This window comes from Trematomus bernacchii, unplaced genomic scaffold, assembly GCF_902827165.1.
Source record: "Trematomus bernacchii unplaced genomic scaffold, fTreBer1.1, whole genome shotgun sequence".
Classification (NCBI taxonomy): Eukaryota; Metazoa; Chordata; class Actinopteri; order Perciformes; family Nototheniidae; genus Trematomus; species Trematomus bernacchii.
In genome coordinates, this window is record NW_022987973.1 from 4,993,733 (window position 1) to 5,020,668 (window position 26,936).

Genomic DNA, 26,936 nt, shown 5'->3' on the forward strand with positions numbered 1-26,936 from the left:
GTACAAAATTGAGACAGAGACAAATGTTTTTATCGAAGTGTGTATGCCTTTTTGTTTAGTCTTTGTGTAGCTTACCTGCACAAGTTTCAATAAGTGCTGGCTGCGTGCGTGTCTGTTGTCATTCTGTTAAGTTCTGAATAAAAGCAGCACAATCAATACAGTTTGTAATGGTCTGACAGCCTGTCTTCAAATGCTGTGGATGTGCTTTGAATGCTTTGAATGAGTGTGTGCCTGTGTTGTTATTTGTTTACTTTTGTGAACAGGCACCTGGTTGTGTGTGATTTTATGAATATTGACTGTGTGTTTTCTGTCTGCCAGCTTAATTGCTAACTGCCAGAGCTTGTGAAAAATATGTTGTCGGGTAAACTGTCAACTTTCAGGTAGTAGAGAGGAAAAACTTGGTTGTTGAGCAGAAAAAAGGACTTAGCAATGTTTTTGTGAATGTCAATCATTTGATTCATCAGTATGAAACAGATCATTATTTTGTTCAAGTCTGAACCATGCCTGACTGCTCTCACACACACACCCTTAAACGCATCATCACACATGCCCATTAGGCCTCTAATCATCGCTGTCTTTTTCCTAATGAATACATATTAGAGTGTGTGTGTGCGGGTGATATTATGGTATTGGATGTTGGGTCATTTTCATGCATGGATCATCATCATCACTTCATTGTTGGCAGGACACATTCGGTGACATTCTATCAAGTTCTGTTAAATTTGACTCGATACAGAAAGTGTTGCCAATAAAGACCGATAACGTCCTTAACCACAATATGCTGAGGTCCAGCCTCATTTTACAACATGACTGCAAAACCATGCAAGCTGTTACAGGATCCAGACACAATACTCAATATTTACCTCATTATCATAATCAGATAACCAAAAACAAGGTCAAGTTTTTCAGCTTGAGTCTAGTATCAGCTAAAAACCAGAAAAAACATGAAAACGATCACTTATAATCTTATAATATTTGCTGTTTTTGATCCGACCTTTAAATTGATACAGTTAATATAGCTTTAAATACACTTCTTCATGTTCTGTAGGTTAAGTGGAACAGGGAAGGTTGATCTGCGAACTACAAAAAGTTGTATTTATTGTTATTTTCCAAATAAGTTGAGTTGAGTGGGGGGTTATTTAAACCCTGTGTGATTACCTTAGTGTTGTCTCCTGTTTGGGCCTATTTTTAGTTCTGTTGCCTCTCTTGGAGATTCAGCAGTTTTGTTAGGGAGCACAGTGTTGTTGTTACAGACCAAAATAATGCACTAAGCCACACAACAGTTTCAATATTATATGACTCTTTACTGCTTGATGTGTCCTCTCTAAGTGTTACTGTAGCTTAAGACTAACAACTACCTTTTTAATATGTACTCTAACACTGAATATGTACTGTAGTGGTAGGACTCCATTGTTGCTACAATTAGATACTGTCTACATTCTGAATCACTGCCCATTGTACAACATACATAGCTGGGTGAGGATGTTGATCTCATATACTGAGCAAATGCATCAGTAAAGTGCAGAGTAAATAACCATCAGTGTCCGTGGTAATGGAAAAACATTCACCAGTAGCTGCCTAATTAGGACATTATCTCAATTCAAGGCTTTTTGCTATTCTGTAATTTGGCAGGCTGAATGACCATAATTCACTCTCTTTGGCTCTCATCCCTGAACCTTGCACCTTTCTACCTCACCAGGCTGTCCATTTGATGCATGCATGTCCCAATGTTACCATGTGAATTACATTTATTTTGGAGCTGGAATGTAAAGCATTAAGGCATCTGCTTAAATCCAGAATTCTCAAAGTACATTTCTCAACCCACAGACTGCTGATGTTAGGTAGTTTTCTGCCGAATCACTTTATCGATTATAATGCAGTTTCAAGAGGGCTGTCACACAGCTGCTGCTCAAACCTAGTTTGCAGTTCATTTTCCTAAACTGTCCAGCGAACAGGTCAACAGCACTCAAAGGTGCCGTAGCAACCTCGACTAGGGAGTTATTTCACCAGGCAGCCGCCGTTTACTTCCTTAGCACTTAAAGCAGAGGTCACCTCGGGGGAGGATTGCTACATAAACATGGCACATCTGGGTACTCTGAGGGTACAGCCAGCAGGCCGGCATCCCAGCCAGACTATTATTAAATTGACTGGTACTTTATTTGTCCCACACGGAAACTCACTTGTCAAAGCATATAACGGTACAAAGCAACAAAGCTCAAAAACATTGACATATAAAGTCAAGAGGCATGATAGTAAAAAAACAAAAACCTCTTGAGAGGAGATAAGTCACTTTTAGCTACATTTGAAGGAATTCAGTCATTCTTCTTTTTCCTTACCCAGAACAAAGACATGCAGATCAGGTATACTGTCATTGGATAGTTGTATATCTATTTTATCTTTGTGATTGCTGGCCATCTGTATATGTTGCTCTCTCTCCCGCAGGTCAAGACCTTGGAAAGAAATAGAACGAGAATCAATGCTTAAAGCCTTTATGCAGAGTGCAGCAAATGTACGCCACAATAATGCGTGGCAGTAGACCATGGGAACCATCCACATGACAATTAGTAAAATAAGAAGTAAGTCAGTCAGTTAATGAGTTGACCCTACAGCCAAGCTAGCTAATGTTGTGGCATTGAACGTGGACCTCTATGCATATTGAGCTGCAGCAGTCTCCTCTTTGTGCTGGTTAACTATGTCGTTAACACCGCTGATCTAAAGGAATAAACAGAGGCTTGTATGCAGCATCCTGTGTGTGTCCCTCGCTCTGCCCCTGCTCGGTCTGTAGCCATTGTTAAATAAAGTGTTGTTGCAAGATGCAGTGCACTGTAAAGAAGATTTAAAACACTCTTCAGCTGCAATGAGCAAAAAAGGTACCTCTACAATTCATTAGATTATCAAATAAATGATACTAAGAAAATAAATGTAGGATTACAAAAATGTATAGTACTTGATAAATCCTTTAGTACAGGCAGTGTGTTTTATTTACCCATTGACTCTTTTGAAAATCCCTTTCCCAGGCATTAAGGGTGAGCTGCAGGTGTTATCCTCAAGCAGGATTTCAGGTGATCCTATACTTGTTTATTTGGTAAAAGGCTTAAAGTAATCTATTGGAAAAAAGTCCCCTAACTGAAATGGTGGCAGCTCACCAATGACCTAACATAGCTGCAGAATCTCAGCAGGGGAATTCTTGTACACTGCTTTCAGGACAGCTGTTCTCTCTCTGTACTGCGTGCGCCAAGGGGTCACCTCAGTACATAGTTTCTACTTTTTCTTGACACTTTATTTTAGACCCAGGGTAGTAGAAATGCATCTAAGCTTTAGAGGGCACAATATATTTGTAAAAAGAACTTGCTATAGCCTGAATTCCATTGGGCCTGCAGCTGAATCGAGCTTGTCTTCCCTAAACACATCAAAGTTAGGACCCTAAATGTCACTGAAATAGTGGTATCATAAGGTGTGGTCATAAGTGTGACACTATCAATGTGGACAGGAAGTGACAAATGGAATGAAAGATGAAGATGAAGAATGTGGTTGTTCCTCCCGTGTCAGTCTAGCATCCTCAGTGTTATATCATCCAAGTTTATAACCATCAGTGGTGTGTGGTTTACTGATGTCACGTCGTATGAGTTACAGGTTCTTTAATGTTTAAATAAGTTACCTCTAATGTCAGTTAGCGTAACCTACTTCTAAAGATGTGCAGTCTGGCTTCAAAATATTGTCTTTTTCATTTTGATTCAACTTCTATCATGCTCAAAGGTTTATGCCTGTGTGGGGATTTACTATACCCCATCCCTGCTTCTGTTTCAAGTGAGGCAATTTGTGAAAGTTTTATTTTGTTGGAAAATAATGTACAACGATGGCAATTTGTCTTGTCTTCCAAATCTTTACCAAGGAAATACCTCGAATGTTTCAAAGAAAAATGTTGTTTTTTATTTGTTGTTACATTTAGAGTGGGTCAGTTGTGAGGTTAATCCAATCGGGAGAGAAAATACTGACTGTTCGAGTTATGTTTTTGTAGTTTTCTGCATCCTTTCAGGAATGCGGGTGTCACTGCCACAGAGATTGAAATGAAACCTTTACCCACACGCACTACCCTTGGCAGGGGTCACCTCAGCTTAGTTTGTGGTTGAAATGGCTGACCGAATGTAATTCATTAGAAGTGCAGCCACTGTTGACATTTTAACAGGGTCCAAATCAAATCTTATTTTGAAGGGGAACCTATAGCAGCACGCCAGCATTGTTAGTATGGTGGGGAAGCTGCCCTCTGACCAGAGGTCCCAGGTGTACATAACAATGCAGAGAAGCTGAAGTGCCTTTCAGCACAACAATGAACTGTTTCCTGCTTGTCTGGACAAATATTGTTCTTTCATTATTATTTAAAAAACTTGATCTTGATTTAGATTGATGGATGGATGGATACATTTATGGTTTTGTATTTGTGCGATAATGTCTCCCTACTGTTTCTGCTTTGCAGTGACTCAGCACTGCTGAAGCCTTGGATCCACAAGGATATTCAAAAACAAGTCCACCCAATTAGAAGTGTGTGTTCTCCTGCAATATTTTGATGTAAGCTAACAACACTGAGGGCAAGATCATCAGGCATACAACGTAAAGCAGAATCTGTCTCAGATTGTTAACTTGACTGCCAAATACAGATCTGCTGTGAATTAAAGATCAGAGTGGGAGCGAGATTACTATCAGTTTCTCTCTGGCTGTGATCATGCCCCGGAGAGACCCTAAAAATCAGGCCACTACAACTTAACTGGCTGACAGACAGAGAGTATTTCACTGTAGGTTTGGATTGCACAGTGCTCTTAACAATGTTTAAATGGCCTATTGAGCTGCTCTTAGCTGCTTAGCCGCTTGGTAATGACTTTAAAGTGATAACGCTTCACTTATCCTTTCAAAGAGCATCCACCTTTAGACAGATCCACTGCTTTTTCCTGTACTGTCCACATTTGGAGTGAACATGAGAAACCTCTCTCCCGAAATACCTATAAATACTGCAGGAACTCAATAATACCATGAAATTAAACGCATTTATACAAAGAAATAGCTCAAGAGGTAGATGGTTGTTCTCCAATCAGTAGTACAATGGTTCAACCCCCAGCCCCTGCAGTCAACATGTCGATGTGTCCTTGGGCTAGATAGTTAATGCTAAATTGCTCCCGATGGCATGACCAACAGTGTGAGAACGTTAGTCTCTCTGAGCAGGCTGCACTGTGTATGGCAGCCTCTCTATGAATGTGTGTGAATGGGTGAATGCTGATGTGTATATGTAGAAGTGCTTTGAGGGGTCCCAAATATAAGCGCTATATAAAGGCAGTCCTTTTAACATTTACCATATCTTATTTTGTATAAGGTTAGGAAACATTGAGTACACACTGTGAGGGGCATCTGGCAAATTCTGTACTAATCAGCACCCTTTATGAGGAGTATGTAGAGGCGGAGCTAGATTTACGAGAACCCTTAGTCCAAATGTAATTAGAGGATAACAGCATTGGTTAATTAATCTTCTCTGAATTAAGAAAGTCTCTTCAATTGAATCACTTATATTTTTGTGTCTCTCTATTTTATATTGTTTTAGAACATGTGCTTATTCCAGTTTTGGAATACTGCAGTTTTCACCAGTAAATGGAAATTGTTCTTTTACTAAGCATCATTTGAGTTGGCTGCCTTTTGTATTAACTCCTTCATTGCTGTATTTGCATTTATTTATGTACTTAATTTTAGGAGTAGAGGTATATGTGAATTTGCATATTTGTCAATTAGGAGCAATAAACAAAGTTTACACTCTTTGTTGCATTTGAAGATATGTTAAGACTAGATTATTCTTTCCTTTTTCTTTCAGTTTTATCTGCTTACTTTCTTCCTTCATCTGGAGTTTATTTCTTGCTTTAGGAAATGAAGAAGCTAATTGAATGTAGTTTGGGGTTGCAGGCTGCTCCTAATGTCTTTCTAAATGGGCCCGTTTGGATCTATTGAACAGCACTGAGCTTCTTGCTAATGACCTTAGTGTGGTAACGCTTCAGTTCCTTCCCTTAAGTCTGCTGCCACTATCTGCCTTCACTGTCTAGACACACACATATACAAACTTATACAGAGAGATGGAAACATTTGGGCACATAAACACAGACAAACTGCGCTTAAACATACAGTGAAACCGGCGTACCTGAACATTATTCTATATACCTGAGACACTTCTCTACACACACACACACACACACACACACACACACACACACACACACACACACACACACACACACACACACACACACACACACACACACACACACACACACACACACACACACACACACACATACACATACACATACACATACACACACACACACCCTCAAAGTCAAGATGTGTTGGTGCAGATTGTCTGTTTCTGACTGTGCTCTCCTTAACTCTATTTCTTTATTTCAAACCTTTATTTATCCAGGTTATATCCCATTGAGATCATTGATCTCTTTTTCAAGGGAGACCTGCTCAAGTAGGTTCCACATGAAACATTAAAAACATAACAGAGCAACAAAAGGACATCATACAGTATCATTTCAGGGATTACAATTTACATAACTATCCACATGCACAGGTACCAACAGCTTCCGATTCAGTAGCATCCAACCGAGCTTTAAAAACATTGAGTGGCACCAGATTGCTCAGTTTCCATTTTAATTGCAGACTATTCCAGGACAGTGGAGCTGCGCATCTAAATGCTATTTTCCCTAAGACAGTCCTAGCAGTTGGCACATTTAATAAAACCACAGCATGCGATCTCAGCCACTTACAATTCGCCGTGAGATCAGGGAGCAGATGTAGGATGGAAGTTTCCCTAACATGGCTTTATATATAAAAATGTACCAGTGACTGAGCCTCCGTACAGTTAGTGAAGGCAAACCAGCCCTTGCATACAGGGTACAGTGATGAGTTAATGCTTTACAGTTGGTCACAAATCTCAATGCACTGTGATACGCAGCATCTAACTTGACCAGGCAATTGGCAGGTGCATTCATATAAATCAGATCACCATAGTCCAGCACAGGTAAAAAGGTCACAGAGATAGCCTTTTTCTGGCCTCGAGCGAGAAACAGGACTTGTTCCTGTAGAAGAAACCTAGCCTAACCCTCAGTTTTTTAAGCAGGTTATTGACATGACGTTTAAAAGTGAGACAATCATCAAGCCAGATACCAAGGTATTTGTAACAGGCAACCACTTCAAGTTTTATTCCTTGCGTAGTTAAAATATCTAAAACAGGCTCTGGTGTCTTTTTGGCTTTTGAAAAGAGCATTACCTTGGTTTTATCAACATTTAAAAGAAGCTTTAGTTCAGAGAGCTGAGTCTGAATAATGTTAAAAGCAGCTTGCAATTCAACAACAGCCTCCTTAATGGAGGGACGTGCACAGTACATTACGGTATCGTCCGCATAAAAATGTAAGGTTGCTCCATCGACATTTTCGCCTAAACTATTGATGTAGATGGAGAATAAAAGTGGACCTAAAACAGAACCTTGAGGAACACCATTAGTAATGTTTAACCACTCAGAAGACAGCCCATCAAAATGAACACATTGGGACCTTTCAGAGAGGTAGTTCACAAACCACCCCACTGCATGGCTGGATATGCCAATACTGAGTAGCCTCTGCTTTAAGATGCGATGATCGACGGTATCAAACGCTTTGGAAAGGTCAATAAATAGAGCTGCACAGCTCTGCTTATTATCTAAAAAACTCGCCACATCATTCACCACTTTCATTGTGGCAGTGATGGTGCTATGTTGCTTTCTGAAGCCTGACTGATGTTTAGACAGGATGTCATTTGTACATAAAAACACCTTTACCTGTTCACTCACTAGGCGTTCAAGAACCTTAGCCAGAACTGATAATTTAGAGATGGGCCTATAATTATTTAAAACAGTTGCCTCCCCTCCTTTCAGCAAAGGCAGGACATAAGCTGACTTCCACAATTTTGGAATTGTGTTTGTGCTGAGGGAGAGGTTAAAAAGAGTAGTGAGAGGTGGAGCAATAAAATCTGCAGCTATCTTTAAAAAGAAAGGTTCCACGTTGTCCGGGCCGGCCGGTTTCTTAGGATCTAACTTGGTTAAAGCTTCACGAACAACATCAACAGTAAAAGGAGTAAAACTAAAAGGGTTTTCCAAAACACGTTTTTCAGAGTCACAGACTGTGGTGTTCACAGAAGCAGAGTTAGAAACAGAATCAAACAGAGAGCCACAGGACACAAAATGCTCATTAAAACAATTTAACATAGTGGCCCTGTCCGATATAGTGCCAGATGCTGTGGTAATGCATGGAGGTAGCTCATTACGGATATCACCGGTGGATATCGATTTTATGGCTTTCCAACATTTTCCAGGATTATTCAGGTTCTTTGTGGTAACTGACAGATAATAGTTAGACTTAGCACTTTTTATTTGTGATGTGAAGCTATTTCTTAGCTGCCTAAAGCGTAGCCATTCTACCTCTGAGCCGGATTTCCTAGCCTTTGCCCAGGCCTTGTTTCTCTCATGAAGGAGACTAGATAAGTCAGCAGAAAACCAAGGGTTGTCTCGTCCCTTCACTCTAAATTTACGCAGGGGTGCATGTCTATCTATAATTTCCATAAAACCAAGATAAAAATAAGACCATGCAGTTTCTACATCAGCACACAGATCGATTTTACCCCAATCAAAATCAAACAGATCATGAACAAACCCTGCTCCACAAAATGTTTTTTGTCTCTCTTACTGATAATGCGAGGTTTAACCTTTTGGACTTTTGTGTCCCTAATTGTGGCTACAACACAGTGATCACTCAGATCATTTGCAAATACTCCCACAGATAAGTATTTATGGGGAACATTAGTTCAAATGAGATCAATTAAGGAGGATTTATTTGGGGACTTAATGTTAGGGCGAGTAGGACTGTCTATAATCTGAGTAACATTCAGAGAGATACAAAGGTTTTTAAAATCCTCTGACACAGAAGTTAACCAGTCCCAATTAAAATCACCAAGCAGCACTATTTCCTTGTAGTCAAGTTGAGATAAAAGTTTTGCCAATGAAGATAAAGAGTCCTTGACAGCTGAGGCGGGTCTGTAGCAGCCCACCACCATGAGCTGTTGACCCTTTGCTACTTCAATATTGAAGGCTAAAAATTCTAGTTGTTTACTAATAGATTTGGAAACCATCTTGGTTACACAAAACTTATTTTTCACATAAATGGCAACGCCACCACCTTTTTTAGGACGGTCGGTACGATATACACTATAACCATTTAAGTAGATGTCAGAGGCCAAAATAGATTTATCTAGCCACGTTTCTGATAAGACAATGATATCAGCATCAGTCGAGCTCGCCCAAATGCGGACAAAATCTAATTTAGGTAACAGACTGCGCACATTTATGAGCACAGGTTGCAGCTGCTGTACAGTTTTTACATCAACTGACACAAACAAACAAACAAACAAACAAACATGGCTTGCAACAACAACACCTTATCTTTACTTTTCTTTGTCTCATTTTTATGTTTCATGAGCTTAGATTAATTGCAGAAAAAAAACCTTTTTAGAGAGGTTTAGAAAATAAAACCCACTTCTGGGGTCATTTGGGTGGATTTGCCATATCTCTGGCCCCCCTCGGTCGATTTTGATGATTGACACCTCTTTTGAACCGTTAGAGCCAATACAATCGAGAGGGAAGTTCCTAAGTCCACCTACACGTTACCATTGAACAGCGCCGTATGGCGCTGCCATTGAGGAATGAGAGTGATGCGCACGCAGCTTGCCCAAACCGAAAGCTATGTTACGCTCTGAAAACTGAAAACTAGGCTTATTGCCATAAATAAGATGATGGATTATCAGTAATCATTTCAAAGTGACACAGACACATTGGATTAAGCTATGGACTAACCTTCAGCCGTGTTTTTTTCGTTTTAATGCCATTGAACACAACTTTTGATCAGAAAAACAGCAAAGGTAAGACATATTTGCCGTTTTGGCTCAGTAAAGCTATAGGTGGTGTGTTGTCTGGGTTTACCTTTGCTGCCCTGAGTTTTGATCGCACAGTGATGATACTAATACCTCTAGAATCTGCGGAATCTCAGCTTTAATCTGATATCTTGTTTGTGCAGATCCGATAAGTAATAACGTATTTCTACCGTGAGTTCTGTGCGTTAGCATTTTTTCGCTCAGGGCTCATTTCGACGCTTCTTGTGAGACTTGTGTTTTCTTTCGGTAAAAATGGTTCATATCGTCAGTTAGCTGAGTTTCTTCCCATTAAGTGGATATACACATTCATAGTTTGTTACATTTTAAGAAGCCCTCAGACGCTGTTTCTTGCAGATGTTGCATTTTTGCCCCCGCCCGCAGGTCCGTGGGGCTCAAGAGGTTAAACTAGAGGCTAGAGACACAACTGGTGATGAATTAAATATTGAGTATAGAAATATCTGAAATGTTTGACAGTGATGATGATGTATCCCTAAAACTACTCTACAGAAACCCATGGGTCTCTATAAACCTTAAGATAAAGGGATAATTTGTTACAAAAACACATCAACATAAGAGCACAACAATAGCATATTAATGCTCCCTGTGATTTGTCGTTAGCCAGAAGTTATTACCTCACAATACTGTTTTGCATTTTTCTCACATTATTTCTAGCCATTTTAGAAACAATAAACATTGCCAGAGGCTTCACACTGTAGTGTATAATAAGATATAAAGAAGCTTTCTACAAGTATGAGCCTCACATTTATTGAGTTGCATCTTGAACATAAGTTGCTGATATAAAAAATAAACATGCTATTTTTATTGTAATGATAGCCCTTTGGTTTATCATTTTGCACTGTTTTAGAGATTGTGTGTGTTTATGAATACATTCAAACCTGTGAATACCGATCTCTCCAGTTACCGTGGCTTCTTTGCCATTCCTGTCATGATTGCAGTAAATCCCTTAGAGGATTCCATATCCTTTTACATTATTTGAACATTTGCTATCCAATTTTATTTTGACAAAGCACGGCCAAAGGCTTAGCTATGCACAGCTGTTTATGCCTAGTTTAAATGATTTGTACATCCTTATCACCTGCGGTAGGGTTTTTCCTCACTCTGGTGTGATTTGCCATGTGATGGATTCTCATCCACAACATCACATGTTCATGGTTCATATTAGTGCTCAATACACCAGAGACTGCTTGAACGAGACCAGCAGGTTTTCTGAACACGGCGGAAATATGCCATCTCCCATTCTGTCAGGGAAATGATCAAGAGCTAATAAATAATGGACAAGCAGCAAATAATAGAAGACCAGTATTACGGCATTTTAGAGGGCACAGTAGATTGATGACCCAGTGCTGTATGCATGCAACTACAGCCACAAACGTGCCTGCAAGTAAGGCATTAAACACCTACTTTCTCAGTGTTCAACAGCAGAATGATGTGTTGCAGGGTGCAGCAGACATGGCTCCCTGAAGAGATTTGTTTAACTATGAATATAACAAAGGATGCTGCCAAATAAAAGCAAGGCTGCTTTCTGTTTTGGAGTTCTTCTCTCTGCCCTCTTGCATTAAAGATGGATTATTTTAGAAATATCAATATGTCACTGTCAAATTAATTGTTATACCTTTGGCAAAGCAGCTTTCATTCAATTAGAGGATGGTCACAGCCAAGAACACTGGTTGTCTCTCCCTCTCTCTGGTTTATCATTACTCACACATTTTTAAAGCAGTGTTTCAGTATTTCTCTTTTTTTCTCAATGTACCTTATTTTTCCAAATTCACATTTACAATATAATATACAGTACTACAGAGAATATGTCACTGCAGTATTGTTTCACTCCTGAAGGTAATTGAGAAGAACATTACTCTCTAGGACTGTCCGTACCTATGTTTTGCTCTGAAGTGACGTTCCTCTCTGCTGTGATTACAAATGACTTCATGGAATGAATCAGACTTAATTAGCCATGAGGTCATGAGGTTGGCAGAGCCTGCCTATCTTTTCTAAAAGTATCTTTTTTTGTTTACAAAATACTATTATTCATTTAGTGTTGTTAACATGCAGCCCTTATCTTCATGTAGCACTTTAATTTCTCGAGAGGAAGTAGTTTGTCAAACAGAATTTCAATTCTAAGGTTTCACATGTCCCCAGTGATATAATCATGAGTTTCTATTGCTGGAAATTGTGAGGGTGAATCAGCAAGAGGCCATACCTGCAGGCATTTATAAAAAACTCTCTCTTCTGTTGTCTTCCTTTTTGCTTTGATCTATTCTCACCTTTGCTGATTGTCTGTATCTATAACTGTTTCTGTGCTTGCTTTCTTTTGGTTTTTCCAGGTGATAAAGCTGTCATTTGAAGAGTTTGACCTGGAAAGAGGATACGACACACTTACTGTGGGAGATGGAGGGAAGATAGGAGACACTCGGAGGGTACTCTTTGTGTAAGCACCACCATGTGTTCTGTCTTATAATATAGTAATATTGACACACGTTAATGGTGGCAATCAGAAGAAGAATTGAAGACCAATGAATGTGTGTATATATTGGATATCTACAATCATTTGATGTTCTATTTTTAACTATATGGGTTACAAAAGGAATGCTATGTGTGTGCATAAACAATGCTGTACACCAATCATAAATAAATCAATTTAAAGATAATTTAGTCTCGCTTTTAAGTGGAAAGCGATTAACCTGTAATGCTTATTAACAGTGTGTATGTGTGTGTGTATTTGTGTGTAGACTTACTGGTTCCAGTGTCCCTGACCTCATCGTTAGCTTGTCCAATCAGATGTGGCTACACCTGCAGTCAGATGATACCATCGGCTCTGCGGGATTCAAGGCACATTTCGAAGGTAAGACCTCCATTGTAATGAATGCACAGCTTTTAAACCACTCCCTCTGTATCTGACACACACACACACACACACACACACACACACACACACACACACACACATACACACACACACAAGATGCATACATAATGGAGTGTGAAAGTCATGGCTTTGCTGACAGGGTGAACACAACTGTTGTTGTCTGTCCTTGTGTATACATGTGAGTGTGTGTGTGACTGTGCATTACAAGAAGGTAATAAATGAATTATGAGTCAATCAGTTGATCGTTTTGCTTGGTTATTTTTCATATTATACCAAAGCTGACACTGATAGAGAGATAAAGATGGTGACAGTCACAGTGAGTGAAGGTGAGCGAGAGATATATATATATGTTCCTCTAAATATTTATTACTTAGAGCAATCCTTTTATAATATTTATATATTTGATTACCTTCTGCATCTCACCATGCCAGCTCCTTAAATCGAATTGAACTAAATGGAACCAAACTAAATTGGATTAACCAGAGTCAAAGAGTAAGAAAGGTAGAGAGAGAAAAGTAATTCATTATACATAGAGACAGAGGACAAAGGACAACAGGAGTTTGACGGACAGTAGGAAACGCAATACAAAATTGAGTGAGAAGAAATAAACTCGGAGAGATCACAGAAGTGTGAGAGAGGAGGTGAGCATGAATGGTGGAGGGATGAAGGTTGTGCTCTTGGTTCTGCTTAGCTATGTTTGATTAAATGATGCTCGTGACAGAGGTGCCAGGGTCAGTGACTGTGAGGGGGATTCAGCACAGTGTAGCTGCAGAAACTGCCTTAAACTGTACGCAGGTGATGTTTGACATCAGCTTACATATTTCATTGGCTCAACATGAGGTTAAGATTTAGGGTCTTTTTCCTATTTACAACTTTTTTTTTTTCATTTAATCATTTATTTGAAGAGGGACAGTGCACATTGATGAACATTTAAAACAAATAATGCTTTAAAAACGTAAATATGCCGGATTTTAGCTTTGAGCTAGTTTCCATCCGTAGTCCCTCACATACAACATTTAAGAACATGACATTTATATACATAGCAAAATAAATACATGATATGCAGAAAGAGCATGAGCAGCATATAAGCATTTACCACATGGCAGTACAATGTAGCAGCTACGACATATCAAGTGCAGGAGAAGATACAAGGGCTACATCAAGTGCAGGAGGAGATCAAAGAGCTACATCAAGTGCAAGAGGAGATGCTATGTAGATGTATTGAAGTGCATTTAGCGGTGATTGCACGTTTGTTTGTTTCTCAACCATTCTTTTAGTTGACCTTTAAAACTGTTCAAAGTGGGACAATCCCGTATCTCAGTTGGGAGGCTATTCCACAAAGAGCTGCCCTTAATTGATAGAACATTTTGACAGAAAGTGGTCCGTCTGCGGTGGACTTCACAGTCTCCTCTGGTTTCTGACCTAGTGCAGCGTCCAGTGTGTTTTCTGTGGATGAATTCCCCTAAGGGAGGGGGTGCCAGTCCATGTAAACATTTATAAATAAAACACATACTTTTAAAAGACTTAAAATTGTCAAAACTCAAGAAATTGTGTTTTTCAAGGATGGTACAGTGGTGGTATGAATATGGCTTTCTGTCAAACACCTTGATAGCTCTCTTGTACAGCTGTTCTATTGGTTTCAGGTTTGTGGTACAAACAAACGACCAGTTAACTTGGGCTAAGAGGTCGAAAACAATGTTATGTGATATTGATTTCAAGACAATGACACATATCACATTATGAAACTAAGAAAAGAGGAAACAAACAAAGAACTAAAAGTAGTTAATAACCTCTAGACGATCTTTTCCCCAGGATAACTGAACATCTGCCTTTGGTGTGTTTTGTGTGTTTGCCCTTGCATATATATATGATGCTGTCACATCATATAATGTCACCAAGTTACACTCTTTGATCAGTTCCCCCCCTTGAGTGCTCGTAGGGTTTCAGCCCTGCAGGAAAACGCGATTCTGTCATGCTACACTTGTCAATCACTGCAGCTGTGTGCGTTTCTGTGTCTTTATATGCATGTTTGACAGAGAGAGAGTAATTATAGAGTGAGTTAATATCCTAAACACACACAGCCCATTATGATAATTGAAGCTTTCAGTGAAACGCTACGGCCAACTTTCAGGCTGATGGCAATTGGCTGTGAAATGAGTAACGATATAAATAATGTAATTCTTTTTTAACTCGTCAAAGGACTACAAATTAGCATTTGATGTCTTAAAGATTATTCTGTAGAATTTGAAGTATAAGTATAATTTTGACTTTAGGAAAACAGCATCTGGATACCTTGTTGCCTTACTGCAGATTTTAAATCTTGACTTTGACTTGGTTTTGACGATGGGGAAATCAACCTAAAAAAGCATGCAATAAAGATGCATGAATAGTTTATTGTTTACAGAAGTTTTATAAAAGCAGTTAGATAAACCAACAAAAGAAAGTATGAGAATTTTATCCCAAAAACTTTTGAGTGTGAATTGCTCACAAGGATTGATACTTTCTGTACATCCCTCTGCATTTCCCATCCTCTGCAAGTTGATTTACAAATCGCTGGAACAAACTGAAACCACATTCTGTGTCTTGCATATAATAGAATACATCTAAATCTAAATCCCTTGTTTTGTGTTGTTATTTCATAACTTTTACCCTCTGTTTTTATGTTTATTTTAATCTCAATTAAGTAGATAACTTTGTAAAATATATGACATTTAGAAAGGAAAATAAACAGAAGTATACAATGTTGTATTGAGTTATAAATCTGTCTTCTGCATCTCAGTAAAACTCTTAAACTTTGAAGGAATTGAAAATGACAGAATATTAGAAAAAGAAGGATCAAACTAAAAAAAGGCAAAATAGTGAGCTCAAGAAGTGGGTACTGGGTAGTGGGTAGTGGGAACATAAGGACATGCTTACCAGGGGCTCAACATCGTTCATATCTATCCTGACACTCGTCAATTGTGTGACAAAGAGCTCTTGGCCACACACACACACACACACACACACACACACACACACACACACACACACACACACACACACACACACACACACACACACACACACACACACACACACACACACAAATGGAAACACACACCTGCCACCTCTTTGAGTTTTCTATTCTTGCGGGTGTACTTCCATCCCAACAGATAGTTTAAAGTGTAGAACACACACACACACACACACACACACACACACACACTCACACACACACACACTGCTCACCTTGAAATGTATTTGCCCAAAGCGAATTCAGAAGCATGGTGGAGCATGTGTTACAGGATGACAGACGTCTGGTAGAATGTCAAGTTTTAAAGGAGAGGAGAAAGGGGAGAGCAGAGCATAAAACCACACTGCTATTAAGGGAAGGAAGGATACAAGAAGAGTGACAAAATGAATAGAATATGATTGCAGGCCAGTTTGGCAGTACTGCTAATGTGACACTCATGCCAATAAAGCAGAGAGTATTGAATCAGATTCGAAGGAGCGGGAGCGATAAGAAGAAAATTGAGCTCAGTGGGAAAGAAGGACGGGAGCAATTTGAAAAGGAAGAAATAGAAATATAAAGAATAAGAGAAAGGAGATAGACAACATCTGTGTATGGGAGGCAGTCTTATTCTAATCTATACGATGCCACAAAGATCAGTGTTGCTCTGCAATCTTTACATCCTGCTGGTTTCTTAACAAGCGTACCATGGATCATTGCGTGTGTTTGCATCTACCTGTGTGCCTCAACTATTTGTTTTGCCCTTCACAATTAAAGCTGAATTACACTATAATTACACTGATGACAATTAGCTGTGAGATGGGGAATAACATTCATTTCTCATAGGTTGTATTACATTTCACATAGCAACACAGCAATGTAAAAAAGGAGACCCTTGGCATGATCACCATTCTTTCTGCTCCACAAGCAGTAATAGCGTTGCTGACAGTCCTTCTTTTAAGACCTTTCGCTACTTAGCATTCATCAACCTGTTAACAATTAGGACTGCTGCCAGCTGTCTTTAAGAAAGTAGCTAGTGTGTGATTTTTAAATATGGCCTTTGAGTTCAGACATTACTAGAAGGGTCTGTTAACAGGCTGTCGACTGATTCATCTTTACCCTAAACACAAAGCTAAAGAAGGTGGTAAGAATATCATAATATACTGACATCGATATAACATTGAATCACCATTTTAAGTCAGGATGAAAATAGCTACTATATTGTAAACACCCCATACAAAATGTTCAGGATTTGACTCTTAGCCATCATTAAATCATTGTATGCATCTTATTGCCATTTAGCCCAACATCCCAAACAACCCGCTTATCTGAATGTCATCATGTCGCATGTTGACATTCATTATCAGTTTAAAAACATGGCTGCCCTTGTCGTGTGTTACAGAGATCGAACGGGGCGGCTGTGGGGATCCCGGGGTGCCGGCATTCGGTCGCCGTAACGGTGATCGCTTCCAACATGGAGACGTTTTGACCTTCATTTGCCAGGCGGCCTTTGAACTCGTGGGAGAGAAGAGCATAACATGCCAGCACAACAACCAGTGGTCTGGCAATAAACCCACTTGTATCTGTAAGTACACACAGTTTATACAGATATATACATAACATATACATATTCTTTCTTACTTAACTTGTTTCCGTCCTGCCGTTCTTCCTTCTCTCCTTGCTGTTTGTAGTCTCATGTTTCTTCAACTTCACGGCTCCATCGGGGACTGTGTTGTCCCCAAACTACCCAGAGGAGTATGGGAACAACTTGAACTGTGTGTGGCTGATAATCTCTGAACCTGGCAGTCGTATTCATCTCCTCTTCTCCGACTTTGACCTGGAGCCACAGTTTGACTGGTTGATGATCAAAGATGAAGGTAATTGTATTTTAATACATCTCCATCTTTTTAAAACGTATGTGTCAAATGAACCCCTCAGGATATGCATACATTCTACATTGCTGAAATATGGATGTGCACTGAAATGGTAAAACATTCAAATCATTCACTCTTTATCAACTTTTCATCTAAGTCTATAACTAGTTTTATTGTGCACTTTTCCACTACACACAGAACACAGGGCATTTGTTCCAACCACTGTTCCCCATTGTAATAAATGTTATTGATTCAAACTGAATCAAATGAAGCCCTGGTTTGAATGGCTGGTCATTAAAGATGAAGTCGTGTTTAATCGGCTGGCTGTAAACTTGTCCCTCTGCAGGCGTTTTGTTTTTGACTCAGGGTTTTGAAAATTGCAGGCCAATTAGTGCTGTTGCAACAGACAAACTGACATAAAAGTTGCTGCTTCAAAGTCTTCCAGTTTGTTCCGTTGAGGGATAGATCACTGCTGTCGCATGAAAAACACACTATCTCTTATTTTGTGTAGAAATTTCAACCAAAAAAAGTAAATACCTGACATGACATGAATAATGATTATGAAACCTTAAGGCATACAGCATATCAGTAAGAAAGAAAACAGTTGGTTTTGTGTATCTTGAACAGATGTAAGCATCTTGTAAAGGATCAGTATAAACTAAAGTAGCCGTTATGGTTACTAATATGTGTTAAGAAGGTAAACAACTGTTTGTGTAGGCCACATTTAAAACATAGTGTTTCAGAATCACACTTAATATACTAAGGAATGCATTTGGACCGGAAGGCCGCACCACAGTAGTTTAACTACTGACAGATGAGAACATTAGTTTAAAAATAATACTCGGCATTGACATGGAAAGTTAATTTGTAGTTATTTATTATAAAGTTGATTTGAGAATATATTTGAAAAAGGCAGCCATTTAAATAACCAGATAACTTTTTGGGGGGTTGCTAATTCATAAAATAATATGTATTGATTATTCATAAATGTTTTGATATCTCCTTTTGTGCATTATTATCCTTATTATTAACAACTGTGCTGGTATGAAACCAATGTGGTGACTAACTATCTGCTGCTATGCCTTTAATACATGCATACATAAAAAGGATGCTTTAGTCCAAGGGGAAACATCATTTGCATTCTAATGCCATAAGATAAAAGTGTCCCTGCATGGGAGAAACCCAAGGGCTGTTCCATTCACCAAGGAGTTGATATGACCTTGAAGCATATGACTTCTTATTTAATCCCTGGATAATAGATCATTTGAATGAAACAAATGGCGAGCACAAGTGAACAGAGCAAAGTAATAATCAAGCCATTAATCTTCTGAGCTGCAGAACTGTAGCATTAAACCCTGCCTCGAATCTTAAAGTATGCTTTTAAACACTTTATAAAGGGTTAACATAATCGGAAACCATTGTCGCCATCTAATATAATAGAAGATAGTGATAGACTTTTACAAAAGGCTTTTCTGTGAATCTCCTCTCTTCGATAAGATAATGTAGGACCTTGTCACTCTTTCAGCTATTGTCTCATTGCTTCTCTTCCCACTTCTGGTCTCTTGCCTATCAATGCAACAATTGATGGAGTGAAAGAGCTTTTGAGTTGCCGAAGAACAAAGAGACTGGCACTGTGCAACTCATTCAGCTGTGTAGCCGAATAGACTCTAAAGTGAAAGGAATCCAAAAGTCAAGGAGGAAGAAATTAAAGCTTTCTCACTTTGTAGGTGGATTTATAACATTATTTGGACTGGAGGGTATGTACTTAACAAAGTCATCTAAAACACACTGTGATGGATTGTGCAGATTTGTTATGTTTAAATACTTTGCTTGATTTAAATGAAAATATATGAAACAGTGTCTATACCAGGGCTCTCCAACACGTCGATCGCGAGCTACCGGTAGCTCGCGGGCAGCTTTTCAGTAGCTCGCCGCTCGATTATCGATTATAGCGTAGTAAGGTTGCTTATTGATTTTTCGGCCACGGCTGGACAATAACGTTTTTTTATTTTAGAATTTTTTCTGTCACACGAATATCAAATGGTCGGTGACGCAGAGATCAAGGAACAGACGTGACAGCAGCACAGCGACAACACACACGGAGCAGTCTGCTTTCTCCACCAACACCAGTCCAGAACTAACAGCAGAATGACCCGCTCTGAATCAGGCCCTGTCGCTGCGCTTCAGAGACACACAGGGAAGGATTTGTGTTTTTTTTTAAAACACTCGTTATCGTCATGTCAGGTTTTTGGTGGATTTAATCAAGTCTTGGATTGCAGAGTATGAATGTCCTCTTGCTATTTTCAGTTGATAAATACTTGTGTAAAGTTTGTGAAGCCAGGAGGAAAGCTTCCGCGATCACCGTCTCCTCTCCGTTCCTCCAAACCCCGCTCCCTCCCTGAAAATAATGAGTGACAGGCTGATAGTGACCCGATAGAAACTTTATTATTCACTTAATCACTGATTGAGATATGATGAAGCTAACTTAACTGAGATTAAGTTAATGTATGAGATTAATAATCTCATACATTCATGGGATTTATGTAACAGTAAGACAGAGAATGTAAGTGTGCACCCACATGCACTATTTTTGTTTTTATAATGCTATTGTAAATAGCCTACTCCCTCCTGCTGTTTTCAGACTCAAGTTATGTGTGTGATGCCACATTCAAGACATTCAGTGTCTTTTTTTTAACAGAAGACCGTAGCTAGAAGCTGCAGCTAGACTGCAGAAGTATTAGTTTTTTTTGTTTTTGAGGATGGAACCATTTTCACACACAGATATAGGGAGGCTAGACCTATACAATTGATTTATTATGGTTTATAATTTAATGTCAAGACGAAGAAGAAGAAGAAAAAGATGGCTGAACAACTGTTCAGTGTCAATCGTGTGGATATCTCCAAAATAATGTTCAGCTTAAGTCTCAGCAAAACTCACAACATTTCTGGAGCCTTGTAGACCCAGAAAACTATAAGAACATTCACCAAGCAGCACTGAAAATGTCTGCTTTATTTGGTTCTGTTCTACATACCTTTGTGAAGCAGCTTTTTCTGACATGAATGAAATCTAAATACAGAACAAGACCGACTGATGAACATTTAAATGACTCTATTAAGTGAACCTAAGTGGGTCCAGCATACACCTCTATGGTGGACTGCATCCAGTGCCATTCATCTCACTAACAAAAGAGTGAAATGCTTGTAAGGTGGTGATTAAGGACACTTATGTGAATGTTCAGTGATGTACTTATTATGTGGGCCATAATAATATGTGAGAAATCTTCGTTTTCTTGGACCTTATTTTTGATAAGCTTTAGGTATTGCAATTTCACACGTGTACAAAAGTATAGCTTAATTCAACTGATGAGGGCTATGTGAATAAATGTAAGCGATGTGATGCAAGTAGCTCTTGGCCACTTTCATTTTTTGAAAGTAGCTCTCAGATGAAGAAAGGTTGGAGACCCCTGGTCTATACCATGCACTTCAGCCATTACGTATACCAATATGCACGGCATATTTTAAGCTGTGTAAATGATTCTGTGAATCAGATCTGATATTGTACTTGCCCCTAAGATAGTTAATACACAATCATACAGTAAAATCTGTTTGTGAGGTTTCCTAAATAGACTCTCACAGGAATACACTCAATGACAGGAGGAGGTAAGTCTTACATTGGTATTGCAACTGCAAATGTATACACACATTTGCTCTAAATAGGAATGGATTACCAACACTAGAGTTTAATATTGTTAAATGAATTACAAACATAATTGCAGATGCCAGAGGGTTAATGTGAGCATCACTTCGACAACAGAGGTGCCTGAAATTGTAGCAATGGCATTCTCAAAGGAAATCAATGAAAAAAAACACAAGATACAAGACACCGCATCAAACCATTTGCCTTTCAGTAGAAGGTCCTTAGTGGAATAACAATGGAAATGTTGTGTGGCAAAGTCTATAATGAATAATCACCCGTGCTGCTTCTCCCAGCACCAATCTGCTAGACTCCTGGTGGGCCATCAGCAACAAGCATTGTGTTAGTTCTGTCCGGGAGCTGAAGTTGTGCATTCTGATAGCTCATCAGCATCAGACGACATTTATAATCACCGATCACACTGGAAAAATATAATTCCAGTTTCTTTCAATCAAGACAATACGGTCGTCTTTAGAACTTCACAATATCCTTCACTTACTGATGATTATCATGGCGCTGCTGCTGCTGCTGGTGGTTAATCTGTTTATTTGTACCTGCTACAAACTACTGCTGCTGGCTGCAGGCGATTGATTTCTCCATCAACCACCTCAGCCTCCTCCTGTTCAACTGTCTTATCACCATATTTTGAGCTAGCATTTATTTCCTTTTGCATTATGTCCATACCATATCTCACTGATATGAGCCTGCTGGGTTGTTCTGTGTAGCCCTTTAGGGTTTTATTATGCTCCCCACTGAATCTGTCGCTGCTGGTTGGATCATTTGAGAGCACCCTCAAGAGCAGAGTGTATTCTGCCAAAACAAATCATGTAGCCATTTGTTGTAGTAAATGGTCCTATGCTGTGACACAAATGTCTCAGACTGAAATGAGGTGATGCATGGTTACAGCCGTGCAGGCCAGTGCGGGAGGTGTAATGGTTGCTGAGGCCATTCAATTGGTATACAGTGGGGCCTTTAATGGCTCTAGAGCGGTGCCTTAATGCCACAGCATACCCTAACATAGCAGCCAGGTTCAGCCATTCATTGCAATCATGTACCCCAAAGGGGATGATGGGTACTTGGAACAGGATAATGCTCCCTGGCATGGTGATAGAGTTGTCCAGAAATGCGAGATTCAAGACACATTCAGGCGAAATAACTTTAATGACCTACACACCACAATCCCCTGATGTCAGTCTCTCTGGTAGTCACTCAAATGTAGCGGCATCTGTAGAAAAGAGCATCTACGTACCAACCTTTGGGTTTTTTTCAAGGCACTGATGCCTTTCTGGTTTGCTTTAACACCAGAACCCAACAGGTCTCTTGCTGAGTCACTGCAGAGACATGTGGGAGGTGTTAATGGTGTGAAAGGTGCTCCAATGCAGTACAAAACAGGGGGCTACATTTCTCAGATCACTTCATCTTTTGTCCATTGAGTTGGAAAGTTAGAGCTTTGTATAAACAGGATGTATCCTTGTTAGAAGCACATTAATTGTACATTGTATCCTCATTTCAATGGTCTCAGCAAAATACTAAACCTGCAGAAAATAAAGTAGTCCTTGGCCTGATTGAAAAACACCAAAATGTCCGACACATAGTTTGTAACAACAAAGACCATGTAGCTCACTGCTGATGTTAAAACTTCCAAAAGGCTGATGAAGTAGTCAACATGTTCTCCTCCAGGGAACAGCTGCAACGTTTTAATACAACAAATCAATACGTTGGCACAGTTTGCTGTTAATACTTGTTTACATTTCTTAAATTAGATTTTAAATGCAGGTCCTATGATGGATTTTTTTCTCCATTTGGTATTGACGGTATTACAGAACTGAATGAAGTGAATTGAATTGGTTCTTTTCACTCCATTAAATGATTTAATCCGACTGACAGGCGGGTGATGGGCTAATAGTGCTAGCCATTGTGCTTTCAAAAACCCTTTTCTCTGGTGATTTTCACTTCGCTGATTCCTAGAGAGGTGGCATGCTTAATAAAGTAGACCATGTACGTTGGTTGCATTTGTCTTCAAATGAATTCAAAACAACATTTTAGGATTTGCTAACTTTTTCAGGAGTCTGGGATTATATGGTGTCATCTCACAGTATTTTTATTTTTCTTGCATAATAACACTTGCTACATCTCTTGAGTCTCATAGGGTGTTTTGTATTAGTCTTTCACAGAAGTCCTTCACTTTCCAAGTATGTCCTTGGCCTAATGTTATTGAGCTGGAATAAGATGGGCACCATTAAAACGTGTGTTTGAACTCTGTTCTATTTCAGGCCTGTCTGAGCCAACAACGTTCGGGACGTTCTCGGGGAAAGACGTTCCATCACAGATCGCCTCGAATGGACACATTATGAGACTGGAATTTCAATCAGATCATTCCAATACTGGAAAAGGCTTCAATATCAGCTACACCAGTATGTGCAACCTATCTTTGTATCTCTATGTCTGTCACTGTATTTGCATGCAACCCAATCAAACTAAACACACATTGAAATGGTTCAGAAACTATTATGTGTAATGTGGCCTTAATTTGTGTACTATTTCTAGTGTGTATTGTTGGATTTCACTCTCTCTGTGCAGTGTTCCAGACAAATGTCAGCATGACATCCCATTTGAGATGTTTTTAGAGCCACTACAATGGAGGTTTGATAGCACAACATTTTTCAACATTCATAAAAGGACAGCAGATGAGCAACAGATTTTCGAGGTCAGCTCCTCGGAAAAGGAGCAAAACCAAGTTTCTTGATGGATACAGCAGTTTGCCACATCATTTTGAATGATAATAGAAACAGAGATGCACACAGGAATGTTAGTTGTCTATAATCCAATGCAGCAGCAATATATAATATGTTCTGAATAAGGGGAGATGGTCTCTAAGCACTTCTCCTTCTCACTCCTGCTGTGTTACTGCTTGACTGATCATCTGTTTTTAAGTCTTACTCATGCTAGTTAAACCTGTCCCATTGTCAGCTTTGAACCTGACTACTGCAGCCTGTGTATTTATCTGCACTAAGCTGGAATAGTTCTGCATGGTTTATTCTGATTCATTCTCTGTGATTTGCATGCGGTTTTGCACCATTTCACACACTGCCTCCCAAATGACTTTGTCTCTGACTCTTCCTTGAGAGGTGACATTTGACAAATGAAAGAATACTTTTTTTTTTTCGGGTCTTCAGCACAGCCGAGTATTCAAGAAAGATCCTACCTCTAACACTTTTTTGCATGCTAATCCTAAGACAAATGAAAGGTTAAATGCAATATTGGAAGCAGACATATGCCATCAGAATCCTGTTTAACTCACTAATATGTCTAAGAGTAAATACAAATGATTATACTCGCTTGTTTTTTTTATTATTTCTATGGTCAACAGGATTGTATATAAGGTACTATGGATAAATACCTGTACTCTTTACCAAAAAAGCTGAACTGTATTCATATAGTTTGTGATCATGAAACTTTCTAGGAATTTGAAATGATCATATGAATTGTACTTAGGGATTTAATAAAAATCAGGCATCTTTGTGCTGTATCTGTAATTTGGCCCATTAACATTTTAATGCATATATGAATATCAATTGGAGTTTCAGTGGCTACATCAGTCTCTATTTATATGAATGTTTGAAAGTCAAATATGAACTTTGACACACCAGATTGAGCAGTTATATGCAAATATAATAATAAAAGTCAAGGGAAATTGATCCCATAGGGTAAATGGTTTCCACGTCTAATGATTTACTTCAATGTAATGACAGTTAAGGATATTTAAAGACATCATCGCCATAATTGGATTAGGGATTATTATGTTCAAAAAGTGTTTTCACTAATGGACTGTTAACAAAACCATATTCTCTATTACCTATTTTTAGACCAAATGTTTAATTCCAATAATTGACTATCTAAAATTAATTAGTTTTTTTTTTTTCAAAAGCCACAACCCAGACACTCATCGTACACTCTCTCTTTCCCTTCTCGAGCTTACACATATCATTTCAATATTTGGTCATTTGTCATTGTGTTTTTTCATATATATGTATACACTCCTCTCCTTGTTTTGTTCCTGCCAATCTATTCCACCACTTCTCTCTATATCTGGTGTCAAAGTGCATGTTTTTCTTCTCTGGTATGCCCTTTATACATCTGTTTGCTCCACACCTGTATGTGAACACATGTACATACAAATGGGCTTGAATCCATCCGTCGGTATGTCATACTCGTATTTGACATATACATACTTGTTTTATATGTGTGCCCTTTCCTTCTCTCTCTCTCTCTGCTCTCATTTCCTCTCCGTCAGTAGCTAATCAACCTGAGACATGTCCAATCACTGGGCATGTGCTCTGGGTGGGATCAGGTTAATCTCTGGAATGGGGATGATATAAGCCAAACATGACAGGGTTGAATCCACGTGAAGATAATTCCATTCCCATATTTCCATATCAGTAGAGGTGTCACTTTAACTGACAGTGATACAGCAGTGGCTTTTCAAACCCTGTTTTTTCCAGGTAAAACCAATTTTCAGGTATTGAAATAAATTGAAATAAATTGAAAACCAGGGAACGTTGTGTAAATTATGAAATACGGACATGTATTCTGAACCACTCTATCGATACAAATCCCACAGTCAGGTCTGTAGGCACAATGCGTCATTTTTCTCAATCTTTTTTGACACAAAGAAATGTGTCATTGTGTCATATTCTTTACTTAGTTCTGTGTGTATTGTCTGCTTCTTTAACTCTTCTGTCGTTGTTGTTTCTCTGTAGCATTTGGTCAGAATGAATGTCATGACCCAGGAGTTCCTGTCAACGGTCAGAGGTATGGAGACCAGTTTCAGCTCGGCAGCTCCGTGGCTTTTCGCTGTGACCAGGGATTCATTAGGACACAGGTAAATATCAGTTTAAATATACCGTAATAGAGTATTACTCACAGTTATATAAGATGTGTATTAGAATTGTAAGAATGCACATTAGTGTTGGTAATAGGTGTGTTAATACTTAAAATCATTAACTATGTGTCACGACCTCGACACAGACTGGAGAACCCAAATACACGACCCAGAGACAAAGTCTTGAATGTAACAACAATTTATTTTTAATTTCAAAGAACAAAAATCCCTCTTAACAGAATAGGTAACAGAGTAGGTACTAGAATAATAAAAAGCGCTCACAAGGAGGAAAAAACAAAGCGTAACAAAAAAAGGAACTTAAGATTAACTTAAGTCTACAAAAATAGCAAAATAACACAACCTGACTTGACTGGACTCGATCCTCTATTTGCTGAGGCCTGGCATGACCATTCGTGGCAAACAAACAAGACGAACTGACACAGGACAGGGGAGAGACAGGACTATTTAAACATGAGTGGGAACAGGTGGAAACAATCAGGGGCGGGGCAGACGCTGACGATGGCGGGAAAACACACAAAGGGAGGAAGTAACAGGGCCTGGAATGAGAGACAAGAGGTAAGTACAAAATGAAACAGGAAATGGAAAACGAGACGTGACAT

General features: G+C 39.0%; 1 protein-coding gene across 1 annotated transcript in view; it reads left to right on the top strand.

Annotated features, from left to right (window-relative positions):
* LOC117471385 (CUB and sushi domain-containing protein 1-like) overlaps positions 1 to 26,936 on the top strand; it is a 385,022-nt gene that overhangs the window by 238,107 nt on the left and 119,979 nt on the right. Inside the window, exons 11-16 of the mRNA XM_034116353.1 lie at positions 12,336 to 12,439; positions 12,741 to 12,853; positions 17,269 to 17,451; positions 17,558 to 17,743; positions 23,708 to 23,848; positions 26,195 to 26,316. Coding sequence (XP_033972244.1) covers positions 12,336 to 12,439; positions 12,741 to 12,853; positions 17,269 to 17,451; positions 17,558 to 17,743; positions 23,708 to 23,848; positions 26,195 to 26,316 — 849 coding nt within the window. The remainder of the gene's footprint in view (positions 1 to 12,335; positions 12,440 to 12,740; positions 12,854 to 17,268; positions 17,452 to 17,557; positions 17,744 to 23,707; positions 23,849 to 26,194; positions 26,317 to 26,936) is intronic.